The 15,030-nt window shown below is 40.8% G+C and overlaps 1 protein-coding gene and 1 non-coding gene across 3 annotated transcripts in view; both read left to right on the forward strand.

Annotated features, from left to right (window-relative positions):
* Window positions 1-15,030, forward strand: part of CHP1 (calcineurin like EF-hand protein 1) — a 47,976-nt gene that overhangs the window by 29,708 nt on the left and 3,238 nt on the right. For both annotated transcript variants that reach the window (XM_077880704.1, XM_077880703.1), the window contains one exon: window positions 10,472-10,533. In XM_077880704.1, the coding sequence (XP_077736830.1) occupies window positions 10,472-10,533 (62 nt within the window). The remainder of the gene's footprint in view (window positions 1-10,471; window positions 10,534-15,030) is intronic.
* On the forward strand, window positions 13,234-13,340 carry LOC144303700 (U6 spliceosomal RNA). The gene has a single exon (XR_013370678.1). It is a non-coding gene; the product is annotated as a U6 spliceosomal RNA (small nuclear RNA).

Consider the following 15,030-nt stretch of genomic DNA (forward strand, 5'->3'; position numbering starts at 1 on the left):
AACTTTTAACTTGGGCCACATCCTCAGATTTCCCTGGCTATGGGGCTATGACTTTACTCCTCTCTTGATATTTTAGGTAAAGAGTTTCAGCGCAGAAATAAGTTTTGTTATATAGGACAGGGAAGATTTTTGAACCAAAACAGTAAAATATTGCTCTTCTTTACCACAATATCAGATACCTTAATGAAGAGCAGAAAGCTAAGTACAAAGAAAATAACGTAGAAGAAAATAGAACTCTGATAAATAGTTCTCAAATGTATTGAATACTTTATGTTAATGGATTCTAATTTCTTCTTTCAAGACTAAATACCATTTGATACAGTCTGAGTCTCAATGTTTTCAGAGTTTCAGCATATGTTTAGTACATGTTTGCCTGATTCTGACATTAGCATAATAGAAATTTTCTTATTCATTATTGTCAGACCAGGAATTTAATAATTGAAAAAGCCAGCTATAACATAGAATCACAGAAGAGGATATATGGTTTAACATTTTATTTTACCTTAAAATATTTAAGAACACATTCACTGTACAATCTTTTGTACAGTGTGGGACTAAGAGTTTTTTTGGTTTATTTTCATAAAAGTCTGCTGATGGGAGTCATGTGATGTTTTTGAATAGAGCACATCTATAATGTCTAAGATTTCTGGTTACAGTTTCTTTTAAGTGGAAAAAGAGCTTAAAGATACTTGTAAAGCATTCCAAAAATAGAATTTTTCTGTTGTTTACATTTTTCCTCCATCTCTTAAACTTGTTCTGCCATATTTATGTTAACACATTTTTTCCAGTAACTTAATTTTGAGTCTTTCAGGAGTAATTTGTCTAATTTTTTTAAAAAAATTATTTATTCATGAAAGACACACAGAGAAAGAGGCAGAGAGAAAAACAGGCTCCATGCAGGGAGCCCAATGTGGGACTTGATCCCGGGACTCCAGGATCACGCCGTGGGCCAAAGGCAAGTGCTCAACTGCTGAGCCACCCAGGTGTCCCTAATTTGTCTAATTTTCACAGAAACAATAACTTTTCACATACATGTTTTGCTTTTTATTAATTATATAGTTTTTTTTTTTTTTAAAGTACAAATAGCACAGTTTTAGGGCAGTGTATACACTTGGCTCTTGGTCAGCATACAACTCAGCTGGTAGAGTAGACTCAGGTGTTGCCTATTAGTTACAAGTTGTGTGCCATCACATCATTTGGAATGATTTGCAAATCACGAAGGGAGAGAATCCGTGAATCAAGTGAGTTGGTTAAGGAGAAGACAGTAAAGAGACATTCTGTGCTCTTATGAAAGCGTAGAATGAAACTATGCTTGCTTTTCTAATCCAGGATTAAAGAAGACTTTAAAGGTCATTAGACCTAACACATACCTATTACCTGAATTCCCTGCCTAGCATGGGCTCTACTTTTTTTAAGTCATGAATTCCTTTGGCAGTCTGTTGAATCATACTGACCCCATCTCAGAATGTTTTTGAAAGCATAAAATCAAATGCATAGGACTATGAAGAAAACCAATTATATTGAAATTCAATTGACAAAAAAATTAAGGCAACTTTGTGACAGAGTAGAAGTGCTTCTTTGTGATTGATTGATTGATTGATTGATTGGAGAGACAGAATGCAGGCACACTTGCATCCTCCAGTATGGGGAGGGGCAGAGAGAGAGGGAGAGAATCTCCAAGCAAACTCCCTGTTGAGCATAGAGCCCATTCTGGGGTCCTATCTCAGGACCCCAAGATCATGACCTGAGCCAAAATCAAGAGTTGAGAGTTTAAGGGACTGAGCTCCCCCTACCCAGGTACCCCAGAAAGAAGATCTTTTTTTTAAAGATTTCAATTATTTATTTTAGAGATAGAGAGATGGGGGATGTGCAAGCAGGAGGAGGAGCCCCGTGGAGCTGAAGTGGGGCTTGATCCCCCAACCCTGAGATCATGACCTGAGCCAAAATCAAGAGTCAGATGCTTAGGATGCCTGGGTGGCTCAGCAGTTGAGCAGCTGCCTTTGGCCCAGGGCTTGGTCCCAGAGTCCCAGGATCGAGTCTCACATCAGGCTCCCTGCATGGAGCCTGCTTCTTCCTCTGCCTGTGTCTCTACCTCTCTCTGTGTCTCTCATGAATAAATAAATTAAATCTTAAAAAAAAAAAAAGATGATGAACAGTAATTATTAGGGTAATGCAAATGAAGACTACCTTATACTTGTTATGATGGCTATTATCAAAAATAAACAAAAATAACACAAAATAACAGGAATTGTTAAGGATCTAGAGAAATTGGGGGTACTTGGGTGGCTCAGTCAGTTTTGTCTTCCTTCTCCCTCTCCCTTTGTGATCTTTCTCACTCTCTCTCAAATAAATATATAAAAATCTTTTAAAAAGATGTAGAGAAATTGGAACCCTTGTGCATTGTTGGTGGAAATGTAAAGTGGTATAACCCTGTGGAAAACAGTGCCGTGGTTCCTCAAAAAACTAAAAATGGGGGCTCCCTGGGTGGCTCAGTGATTGAGCACCACCTACCTGCCTTTGGCCCAGGGCGCGATCCTGGAGTCCTGGGATCCAGTCCCACGTCGGGCTCCCGGCATGGAGCCTGCTTCTCCCTCCTCCTGTGTCTCTGCCTCTCTCTCTCTCTCTCTCTATCATAAATAAATAAATAAGTAAATCTTTAAAAAAAAAACTAAAAATGGAACTACCATATAATTCAGACTTCCACTTCTGGTTATGTATCCAGAAGAATTGAGAGCAAGGTCTTGAAGAGATGTGGCTATAGCCACATTCTTAGCAGCGTTATTCACAATAGCTAAAAGAGAAAGCAATTCCTTATCCATCCATAAATGAGTGGATAAGCAAAACTGTGCTATATACATAGAATTGAATATTATTCAGACTTAAAAAGGAAGGAAATTTCAATAATCCACAACACAGATGAACCTTGAGATCATGATTCCAGTCACAAAAAGACAAATAGTGTATGAGTCCACTGATATGGGTACTTAGAGGTAGTCAAAATCAACAAAATATATAATGATGATTGCTGAGGATAGGGGAAGGAGAGAATGGGGAGTAATTTAATAGGTATAGAGTCAGTTTTGCAAGATGAAGTGAGTTATGGGATGGATGATGGTACAATAACATCAATGTGTATTTTACCCCAATAGAAAAAAAAGAAAAACTAGTAGGTAAAACAAATTGGACCCCTTGTGGTTTTTTAAAAATTTCTGCATTATAGACCTTTCAAATTACCAAACAGTTAAGAAAAAAATTCTACTTCTTCAGCTTTGTATTCCCATGTCTTGATCCAGATATTTTATGCAATATATGGATTAGAGTCCTTTCTTTGTAATTTGTTTCCTTTATAAATTGCTGTGGCCTGTGTGCCTTAATTCACACTGACCTTGAAGAAAATATTCCAAACAGATTTGGTAGTTACTTGGTATATCTGTTAGGATATACCTTTAGCTGACTCATCTGGATTCAACAATAAGAAAGTATATTATCTCACTTTACAAATCAGGTGAGACAGGGACGCCAGGGTGGCTCAGTGACTGTCTGCCTTTGGCCCCGGGCGTGACCCTGGGATCTGGGCGAGTCCCGCATCAGGCTCCTTGCCAGGGAGACTGCTTGTCCCTCAGTCTATGTCTCTGCCTCTCTTTATGTGTCTCTTATGAATGAATAAAATCTTTAAAAACAAACAAACACAAATCAGGTGAGGCAGATGTCAGAGTTTATTGTGTTTGTTTCTATTGCTCTGCTCTGCCATCCTTATGATCTGCTTCATCCAAAGGCATGGCTCCTTGTGGTCACATGATGGCTTTCATCAGCAACTAGGCTGTATGTTTCCCTGTTCACATCTAATGGGAGAGAGATAGCTGTGGATGAGAGTCTGTTTAGGAAGGAAGGAAGGCACAGAATGACACAGAACTGGCAAACTTTGTTTCTTTTCCTTCCTTACTTCTTCCTTCCTGCCTTCTTATTTTTTTTAAGTAGGCTCCATGCCCAATATGGGGCTTGAACTCATAATCCAGAGATCAAGAGTTGCATATTCTACCAACTGAGCTAGCCAGGTGACCCTAGAAATGGCAAACTTCAGAATAAGATAAAATAAAAGCAAAGTACTGTGAAGGTTATACATAGTTTTTCCATTACTTTAGTCTTGAATTTCAGACCAACTTCACAGGAAGCTGAAAACCAATTAGAATTCTCATGCACTCTATCTGTTGGGATCATGTTCATGTGATTAGATCAGTGAAACCAAAGCCATGGAGGAGTCTTGTGTCTCTACTTCTGTTTGTATATCGGTTTTCTCTGAATTTCCCACTGAGCTAAAGAACCAAGCAAGATGGCACCTCTTGGTGTAAACTAAGAGCAATTGAACATTGTATATCTAGCAACATATTTGCCATTAAGACACATTTACCTTCCACATTTACCTACTTAAAAATATGAGTTTCTAGAACCAAATTTGATTATGATCCATCTTTTACATAGAGTAGGAACTCTGACAGCACATTCGGTTCTATTTCTTTTTTTATGCTCCTGTGAAAGAATGTCAAGGACAACCACCAAGGCTTAACTGTACCTATGTAGGCACAGGCCCAAGCACACATAGCACTACTGATCTGTTTGTCCTTAAGGAATTGTTCCGAATTGCTCTCCTTTTCAGATCAGTGAGGTTATGTCTTACATGAAAGGTACAACCCACCTTACAGTGGTCCAGGGTATGTGTGGTAAGTAAGGGAGAGATCTATAAGCTTCCCTGTTGATATTCTAATTGTCTTAGATGATTGAAGTTTTGTAGGTTTTTTAAAAAGATGTTTAATTTATTTATTTGAGAGAGTGAGAGCATGAGCAGGGGGGCGTAGACTCTACTGAGCAGGAAACTACATTCAGGGCCCAATCCCATGACTGTAGGACCATGACCTGAGCCGAAGGCTGATGCTTCACTAGATGACCACCAAGGCACCCCTGAAGTTTTTTACAACACATAATGAATGATGTGGGAAATAAGGAGTCTGCATGAAGCTCTTATATTTGAATGATGAGGAAATATTGTAAAGTGGAGTTAGGGAGAGTAGCCAAGAAGAAACCGTGAGCAGTATATTTGCGATAGCTAAAAGGTGGAAGCAACCCAAATGTCCATTGAAAGATGAAAGGAGGGGCGCCTGGGTGGCTTAGGTGGTTAAGCATCTGCCTTCAGCTCAGGTCATGATCCCAGGGTCCTGGGATCAAGCCCTGCATCAGCTCCCTGCTCAGAGGGGAGTCTGCTTCTCCGTCTCCCTCTGCCCATCCCCTCACCACCTTGTTCATGCTTGCTCTGTCACTCTCTCAAATAAATAAATAAAATCTTTAAAAAAAAAAAAAGAAAGATGAAAGGATACAAAAAGTGTGTTACGTACAGACAGTGAGACCTTATTTGGTCTCAAAAAAGGAGATTCTGCCACATGCTGCATGGGGATGAACCTACTCAGGCTTAAAAAAAAAAACAAGCTAGACAAAAGGATAGATATTGTTTGATTCTTTTTTTTTTAAGATTTTATTTATTCATGAGAGACACATAGAGGCAGAGACCTAGGCAGAGGGAGAAGCAGGCTCCATGCAGGGAGCCCGACGTGGGACTCGATCCCAGAACTCCAGGATCACGCCCTGGGCTGAAGGCGGTGCTAAACTGCTGAGCCACCTGGTCTGCCCCTGTTTGATTCTTCTTATATGAGGTTCCTAGAGTAGCATAAATTCACAGAAAGTTGTCAGAGACTAGAGATGGGGGAAAATGGGGAGTTCTTGTTTAATGGGTCAGAGTTTCATGGGGAAGATGAAAAAGTTCTGGAGATGGGTGGTGGTGGTGGTGGTGTTTACACAACAATGTGAAAGTACTTTAACTGTACATTGTAAAAGAGTCAAAATGGTAAATTTTAGGTATATTTTACCACAGTTTTTTTTTTTTTTTTTTTTTAAAGAAGAATCAGTGTCTAAAAGGTAAAGATTTGACTGAGATCATTCACTGGTCTTTCATTAAGCAAATGTTTGAGCAACTCCTCCTGTATGCCAGGCACTAATTTAGTCCTATGATACAATGATTCATAAATCAGATAAGATCTTTGCTTTCAGAGAGCTTACGATCTAATAAGGGAGACAGACCACATGGAAAAATAGAGATGGGGTGCCTGGTTGGCTTAATTAAGTGTCCAACTCTTGATCTCAGCTCAGGTCTAGATCTCGGGGTCATGAGTTCAAGCCTTGTGTTGGGCCCCACTCTGGGCATGGAGCCTACTTTAAAAAAAAAGAAGAAGAAAAAAGATGAAGAAACAACGTTCATGATCATGGCAAGGTCTGTGAAGGAAACGAATAAGGTGAGATGAGAAAGTGATAGGGAATGCCGCTGCATTAGAAGGATTCATGAGTGAAAGCCTCTCTGAGCTAAACAGAGCAGAACATGAGAAGAACAGAAGAGAGGTCTAGGCACAGGGAACAATGGGGGTAAATGAATACTTGGAATGTTCAGAGAACAAAGCATTACCAAGAAAGTAGTGAGTGGTTTCAAAGGAGGATAAAGAGGTAATGGGAGGTAGATGACATTTATTGAACTCTTACTGTGTGCCCAGCACTGTTTCAAGTGTCTTTCATGTATCAACTCATTAGTCCTCACAACCTTATGTGGTGGATTCTGTTATCCTCATTTTGATTACACCTTTTGGGTGTATGAGGCATGAAGAGGTCAAATAATTTGATCACGTTTCCATAGGTAGTAACTCTCAGAGCCAGAATTCAGCAGAGCCAGAGTCTTAAGCCATATCGCTTTGACATCAGTGTCAGGAGCTCAGAGGAGTGGTCTAAGCTGGAGTTGCACATTTGGGAATCGTGAGCACCAGAAAGCATTTAAAGCAAGAAGACAGCTCTGGATTAGGAGAGTCCAAATCATAGGACCAAAGAATGGGGAGATAAAAGAGAGATGAGAAGAGGAAAGACAGAAATGTTAACAAATGGCTCAGTCGTTTGAGCATTTGTTATCTTGGCGAAAATGTCATTGCTGGTTTAGGGCCAGAACTGCCTGATAGGAATCCAAGTCAGTTAAGAAACAACAACTAATGCTGTGGTTTTTTTCTCAAAGGTCCTATCAGGTAATCTCTGCATTTACGTCTCTGCCAATGTCTTCCTCTGCTCAGGCTGCTGTAACAGAACACCATAGACTGAGTGACTTAAACAACAGACATTTCTCACATTTCTGGAGACTGGAAGTCTGAGAACAGGTTGCCAGCACAGTCAGGTTCTTCGTGGGGGTCTTCCTGCTTTACCCAGAGGAGCCCCCCTTTCCTTGCTGTATCCTCACATGGGGAGGGAGGTAGAAACAGCAAAGAAGAGAGATTTCCTGTTTCTAGTTTTAATAAGGGCATTAATTCCATCATGAAGGCCACATCCTCATGACCTGATCAAACCCTAATTATCTCCCAAAGGCCTCACCCCTTAATAGCATCACAGTGGGGATTCAGAGTTCCAACATAAGAATTTTGGGAGGATACAAACATTTAGTCCTTGGCAGCTGAGTTTTAAGAACTAGCAGTTAAGGGAGCACCTGGATGGCTCAGTCAGTTAAGCACCTGACTCTTGATTTCAGTTTAGGCCATGATCTCAGGGTCCTGAGATTGAGCCCCATGTCAGGCTCTGCTCTCAGTGAAGAGTCTGCTTGAGATTCTCTCCCTTTGCCCTTCTTCCTGCTCCCACATTTGCGCGTTCTCTCTCTCTCTCTCTCAAATAAATAAATAAATCTAAAAAAAATTTAGGGCAGCCTGGGTGGCTCAGTGGTTTAGCGCCACCTTCAACCCAGGGCCTGATCCTGGAGACCCGGGTCCCACATCAGGCTCCCTGCATGGAGTCTGCTTCTCCCTCTGCCTATGTCTCTGCCTCTCTCTCTCTCTCTGTGTCTCTCATGAATAAATAAATAAAATCTTAAAAAAAAAATTAGCAGTTCAGGCTTCTGTAAGTACCTTGACAGAAGGGATATGTATATAACAGCTGATTAAAAAATTCAGAAACCGGAACGCCTGGCTAGCTCAGTTGGTAGAGCATGCTACTCTTGATCTTGAGGTCATGAGTTCAAGTCCCACATTAGGTGTGATTACTTTTTTTTTTTTTTTTTTTTTTTTTTTATTTATTTATGATAGTCACACACACAGAGAGAGAGAGGCAGAGACACAGGCAGAGAGAGAAGCAGGCTCCATGCACCGGGAGCCCGACGTGGGATTCGATCCCGGGTCTCCAGGATCGTGCCCTGGGCCAAAGGCAGGCGCTAAACCGCTGTGCCACCCAGGGATCCCTGATTACTTTTTAAAAAATAAAATAGTTTAAAAAAAAATTCAGAAACAGTTATTTGTGGGTTACATAGCAAACAGATTTGCATTCTAAAATCATCCTTAAGAGTGTTTAGTAGATAACACATTTTATGTATTTTAAACTTAAAAACATATACGGGTATGTGTGTGTCTGTTCACTCTGGGGAATATATTAAACACAAATTCCGGGGATCCCTGGGTGGCTCAGCGGTTTCGCGCCTGCCTTTGGCCCTGGGCATGATCCCGGAGTTCCGGGATTGAGTCCCACGTCGGGCTCCCGGCATGGAGCCTGCTTCTCCCTCTGCCTGTGCCTCTGCCTCTTTCTCTCTCTCTAGGTCTATCATAAATAAATCTTAAAAAAAAAAAATAAAAAAATAAACACATATTCTTTAGGAATACTAATGATCCTGGTCTTTTTTTTTTTTTTTTTTTTTTGAGATTTTTATTTATTCATGAGAGACACAGAGAGAGAGGCAGAGAACACAGGTAGAGGGTGAAGCAGGCTCCATACAGGAAAGCCCGAGTGGGACTTGATCCAGGTCTCCAGGATCATGCCCTGGGCTGAAGGCCGCGCTAAACCGCTAAGCCACCCAGGCTGCCCCTGGTCTTCTTTTCTTTGCAATCTAAACCTCCTAAGCATGTAAATTCTCAAATTTGATAAAGTTAACTAACCAAATTAAAGAAAACAAGCATTAGAGAAAGTCTCCCAGTAATTCCCTCCTCTAGAATTTTTTTGAAATTTATTTATTTAAGTAATCTATATCCAGTGTGGGGCTTGAAGTTACAAATGCAAGATCGAGAGTTGCGTGCTATACGGACTGAGTCAGCTAGGTGCCCTTCCCCCTCTAGAATTCTGATATGTATCTCACAGCAAAGAAGTTAAATTTTTCTAAAATTTTTACTTCCAATTTTTAGTGGACTCCTTTTTTGGCAAGGATAGGAGGTGGAGGGGGGATGATGTTTAAACACTGAGATGTTCATCCATGTTCTAATGCCTTTGGGCCTAGTGTGAGCTCTACCTAGGATGCCACCCAATAGAAGATTTATCTTTTCAGAACATGTTCAAATGTTACTTGAACCAGAAAGGCATAACTGCCACACACTCTTCACATGGTAGCTCTTTAGCAACATGGCACTGTCTGAATGATTTTTGCTTTTCTGAATTCTTTCATATATCCTAGTTTCTAGAAGACTTACATATTATTAAAGAGAGAGAAACATGATAAGTCCAGGAGACCATCAAATTCTTAGCATTTTTATTTGAAACTGAAGTTCTTTATTTTCAGGGCTCCAAGTTATTTGAAACTTGGCACAAATTTGCCAAAGTGGCCATTTTCCAAGAGCAGTATTTTGTATAGTCAGCAGCTCCTTTGCTTCCATGGCTCCTATTCTTGCCTCCCTCTGAACGGTATGAAATAGACTTGATGGGTTTGGTGAGATGACCTCGTGTTATAGAACCACTTACAGGGACATCTGGGTGGCTCAGCAGTTGGGAGTCTGCCTTTGGTTCAGGGCATGATCCCAGGATCCAGGATCGTGTCCCACATCCGGCTCCCTACGGGAAGCCTGCTTCCCTCTGCCAGGTCTCTGCCTCTCTCTGTGTGTCTCTCATCAGTAAATAAATAAATCTTAAAAAAAAAAAAAAATAGAACCACTTACAGATTTGTAAGTGTAAACATTCTAAGGTAAGAAAAAGTACATTTAATTTTTTCTTTTTATTAAGCTTTCTAATTTGCCTTAAGAGGGGTTGTATTGGGATCCCTGGGTGGCGCAGCGGTTTGGTGCCTGCCTTTGGCCCAGGCCGCGATCCTGGAGACCCGGGATCGAATCCCACGTCGGGCTCCCGGTGCATGGAGCCTGCTTCTCCCTCTGCCTATGTCTCTGCCTCTCTCTCTCTCTCTGTGTGACTATCATAAATAAATAAAAAATTTTTTAAAAAGGGGTTGTATTTTATCAAGGTTAAGATGCCATCAGTTATGAGATACATTTCAATTTCTTAAATGTCATAATGTCTTTAAAAGATCCAGAAGTCATGTCAGTTGTTCTTGAAAAACTATTTGTTGTCAGTTTTCTGTCTGGTGTCTTTACATATTTACTTCCTTGAGAAAGGGCAAAACACTACTAATTTCCAGTAACTTCTCGTTTTCCCCTACCAGTTGCTTTTCGACTCTATGACTTGGATAAAGATGACAAGATTTCCCGTGATGAACTGTTACAGGTAGGTGGGAGAGCTGCCATGCACGTGTACAACTTGTTTGGGCTCTGCTTGCTTGTTCTTTTGAGCGGGAATTGTTCTTTCAGTAAGCATTTATTTAACACATGCTGGTGCACAGTCCAGTGAAATGGCTGGAAACGTGAAATGGCTCATTGAGTTCTCCAAGCGAGATGTCTTTGCTATTTAAAAGCCAACTAAATGTCTCTTAGGTGCTGACTGGCAGAGCTAAACTATGCGAGATGGTCTAATTCAGATAGTTCAACTATTGCTTTATCAAGCTTATTGATGTCCAGGTAATTCTGGTGATAGTTAGGTAAATGCTTCTGTCCTGTCTGTCCCTGGGCTTGACATAAGAGTCAAGGAATTGTTGCCAGGCTGATGTACGCTGAGCCGACTGCTCACTGTCCTTTGTTGCTCTTGTCCTCCCACTAGCAGTGACTAGCATTTCATCCTCTTAGCATTGACCTCCTCTTCCCTTCTCCACTTCCTTTCTTCCTTTTCCTTTTCTTTTTTTTTTTTTTTTTAAATTTTTATTTATTTATGATAGTCACAGAGAGAAAGAGGCAGAGACACAGGCAGAGGGAGAAGCAGGCTCCATGCACCGGGAGCCGGACGTGGGATTCGATCCCGGGTCTCCAGGATCGCGCCCTGGGCTAAAGGCAGGCGCCAAACCGCTGTGCCACCCAGGGATCCCTCCTTTTCCTTTTCTTTCCATTCCTTTTCTTTCTTTTCTTCTCTCCCCCACTTTCTCTTTTTTTTTTCTTTTCTTTAATATTTATGAGTCTGGAGGACCCTAGGAAGCTAATACATTCAGGAATTTCCTGGGGAGATTTCTCTATTTCAAGATACAACTAAAAAGTAAAGTGGGTTCCACTCACCCCAAAGGAAATCTGAATTCATTCAGTGTTTTGAGGAGTCTCCCAAGCTGAGGATTACTTGGCCAGATTAAGGACCAGCCTAAAGTATTCCTGTATTTCTGTGTCTGAGCAAAATTCAAAACAGTCTGCAGGTCAGTGCTAGTGTTCTTTGCTTTTTTTGTTGTTGTTGTTCTTTGCTTTTGAGTTGGGGATATCTTTTTCTTCACTGAGAAGAAATACTTTATTGAAAATTGCTATATATGGGCTAAATTCTGAGGGAAAAAGACAGAGGTAGTCCCTCTATAGTTGAATGTTTTCATCCGCTGGCCCAAATCTGGCTGCCAGAAAGATTTTTTGGAGTGGTAGATTGATTTTTGTTAGGATTTTAAAAAGCCAGAGGCAAAAAAAAAAAAAAAAGAGGCAAGGAGTAGAGAGATCATATATATGGCCAGAGTGCCAGTCAGTGCCATTAGAGTGTTCCTCAGGCTCAAAATGACTTTAGGACAAATATGTTCGTGGACTATCATGTCAAAGAGCTAGTTTTATCCTAGCAGAAAGAGGATATGAAGATCTTACCAACGTGAGAAGAAAACAGTTTCACCTTCACTGCCATGTCTCAAATATTTGGAGATATACAGTTCTTAACTATTCAGTGGATGTTTAAAAGTTCATGGTGAGTTTATCCTAAGGGAAGGTTAAGTGGCTATTCCTAGTGTGATTTTTAAATAAAAAGCCCTGGGGATTTGGGGGGATTTGGGGGGATGCTTGATATGTACATTATTCTTGATTGTGGTAGTGGTTTTATGTGTGTCTACATATGTCAAAACGTGACAGATTGCACATTTTAAATATGTATAGTTTATTGTATGTATCAATTATGCTGCAATAGATGATAGTTGCTCTACTCTATGAGGCTAGCGTAACTTTGATGTGAAAACCTTGTAAAGACTGCATAAGGACATTACAGTGCAATTTCTTTCATTCACATAGATGTAAAAATGCTAAACAAAATACTGATACATTAAGTCCAGCAGTTATACAAAGGATGCTGGACTTTAGCCAAAGTGGGTTTATTTCAGGAATTCAAAGTTGCTTTAAAATTAGAAAATCAAGGACCCCTGGGTAGCTCAGCAATTGAGCTTCTGTCTTTGACTCAGGTCATGGTCCCAGGGTCCTGGGATCAAGTCCCGTATCAGGCTCCCCACAGGGACCCTGCTTCTCCCTCTGCCTACATCTTTGCCTCTCTCTCTGTGTCTCTCATGAATAAATAAAATCTTTTTAAAAAAATAAAATTAGAAAATCAATCAATATATTTTGCCACATTAACAGATTAAAGTAGAAAAATTGAGTTGTCTTTTCCACAGAATAAAAGCATTAGATAAAATTCATCATCCATTCATGGTTTTTTTTTTTTAAGATTTATTTATTTATGATACACACAAAGAAAGAGGCAGAGACATAAGCAGAGGGAGAAGCAGGCCCTGTGCAGGAAGCCCGGTGTGGGACTTGATCCCAGGACCCAGGGTTCATGCCCCGAGCCAAAGGGAGACGCTCAACCACTGAGCCACCTAGACATCGGCCTCCATTCATGATTTTTTAAAAAGATTTATTTATTTATTTATTTATTTATTTATTTATTTATTTATTTATTTATGAGAGAGAGAGAGAGAGAGAGAGGCAGAGACACAGACACAGGAGGAGGGAGAAGCAGGCTCCATGCCGGGAGCCCGACATGGGACTCGATCCTGGGACTCCAGGATCGCACCCTGGGCCAAAGGCAGGCGCTAAACCGCTGAGCCACCCAGGGATCCCCTCCATTCATGATTTTTAAAAAATGTCTTAGCAAGTACTCGCTTCGGCAACATATAGAGTACAATTAGAATGATGTAGAGAACATTAACGTGGCCCCTACACAAAGATGACACTCAAATTTGTGAAGCATTCCATATTTCTTAAAAAAAAAAGAAAATCTTAGAAAAACAGATAGAAGGGAGCTTTCTTACACTGATGTAAGGAATATACAACAAACCTTACCAGATATTAGCAAGTGTTATGACAGGGGTGCCTTGCTCAGTCAGTTGAGCATCCAACTCTTGATTTCATCTTAGGTCATGATCTTGGGTTTGTGGGATCAAGCCCCATGTCTGGCTCTGTGCTCATCAGGAAGTCTGCTCAGCATTCTCTGCCTCTCCCTCTGCTCATTCTCTCTCTCTCTCTCTTTTTCTCTAATAAATAAATAAATCTTAAAAAAAAAAAGTAGTAATAATAGAAATCCTATTTGCTAATGAATTTCCAACTAGAACCCTGAATGGCTCTGGAATACTGACTGGGTGCAGAGGCCTGGCAGACAGTGAGAACCACTGGTTACTATGACCTGGATCAAGCCACTTCTAGGCCCTATTGTCCTCATTAACAGATTGAATGAGTGATTCTTCAGACAACACCATTCCTCTCCCCACAGGGCACACATGCTCAATACAGTTCTCTAATTGTAAAAATAAAACTCTTCAGAGAATAATTGGACTGAGACCTGAAGAAGCTGCTATTTGAAGATGGACTTGTCTAGTCAGCCATACACAATCAGAAGATGGCAAATGGCTTGGCTGTTCATTATTTTTGCCAAGACTGCCTTTTTAAGATTTTTTTTTTTGTTTTGAGAGAAAGAGGGAAAAAGAGAGCTTGTGAACTTGTGTGTGAATGGGGGAGGGGCAGAAGGTGAGAAAGAGAAATCGTCAAGCAGACTCTCTGCTGAGCACAGAGCCCAAGGCAGGGCTCCATCTCAGGGCCATGAAATCATGACCAGAGCCAAAACCACGAGTCAGACACTTAACTGACTGTGCCACCCGGGTGCCCCAAGTTGCCTCCTTATTGATCTTTCAATTTGTCTATCTTTGTACCTCCAAATGTAAAACTTCCAATTTTCAAGAATCATTTTGTGAGGGGCACCTGGGTAGCTCAGTGGTTGAGCATCTGCCTTTGGCTCAGGTTGTGATCCCGGGATTGAGTCTGGCATCAGGCTCCCTGCAGGGAGCCTGCTTCTCCTTTCCCTGACTCTCTCTCTCTCTCTCTCTCTCTCTCTTTCTCATGAAATAAATAAAATCTTAAAAAAATATTTTGTGAAAAGAAAAACCAGTATTGATGCAAATTAGTATTTCAGCTTTTTTTCTTTTCAGAAAATCCTGTAATTACTTTTCAAAAATCTGTGTCATGAGATTGGAAAGGATGTAAAGGAGTGAGGAAGAGGAGGCCTATGAACAGCTGGGCCAGAAAGTCTTTCTTTCAATGGGAAAGCTTAGCTCTTACCTCTGAAGCCAGAGGTGACTGACTACAGTGATGGAAGGCATCACAAAAGCACCCTGTCCCCCATTTCATACTAAGAGGTCGTACCACTACAGTTGCTTATTTTGTTTAAAGTAGCAATTTTCTGGGGATCCCTGGGTGGCGCAGCGGTTTAGCGCCTGCCTTTGGCCCAGGGCACGATCCTGGAGACCCGGGATCGAATCCCACGTCGGGCTCCCAGTGCATGGAGCCTGCTTCTCCCTCTGCCTGTGTCTCTGCCTCTCTCTCTCTCACTGTGTGCCTATCATAAATAAATAAAAATTTAAAAAAATATTTTTTAAAAAAGTAGCAATTTTCCTTTTTT

Source organism: Canis aureus, chromosome 32 (genome assembly GCF_053574225.1).
Source record: "Canis aureus isolate CA01 chromosome 32, VMU_Caureus_v.1.0, whole genome shotgun sequence".
Lineage (NCBI taxonomy): Eukaryota > Metazoa > Chordata > Mammalia > Carnivora > Canidae > Canis > Canis aureus.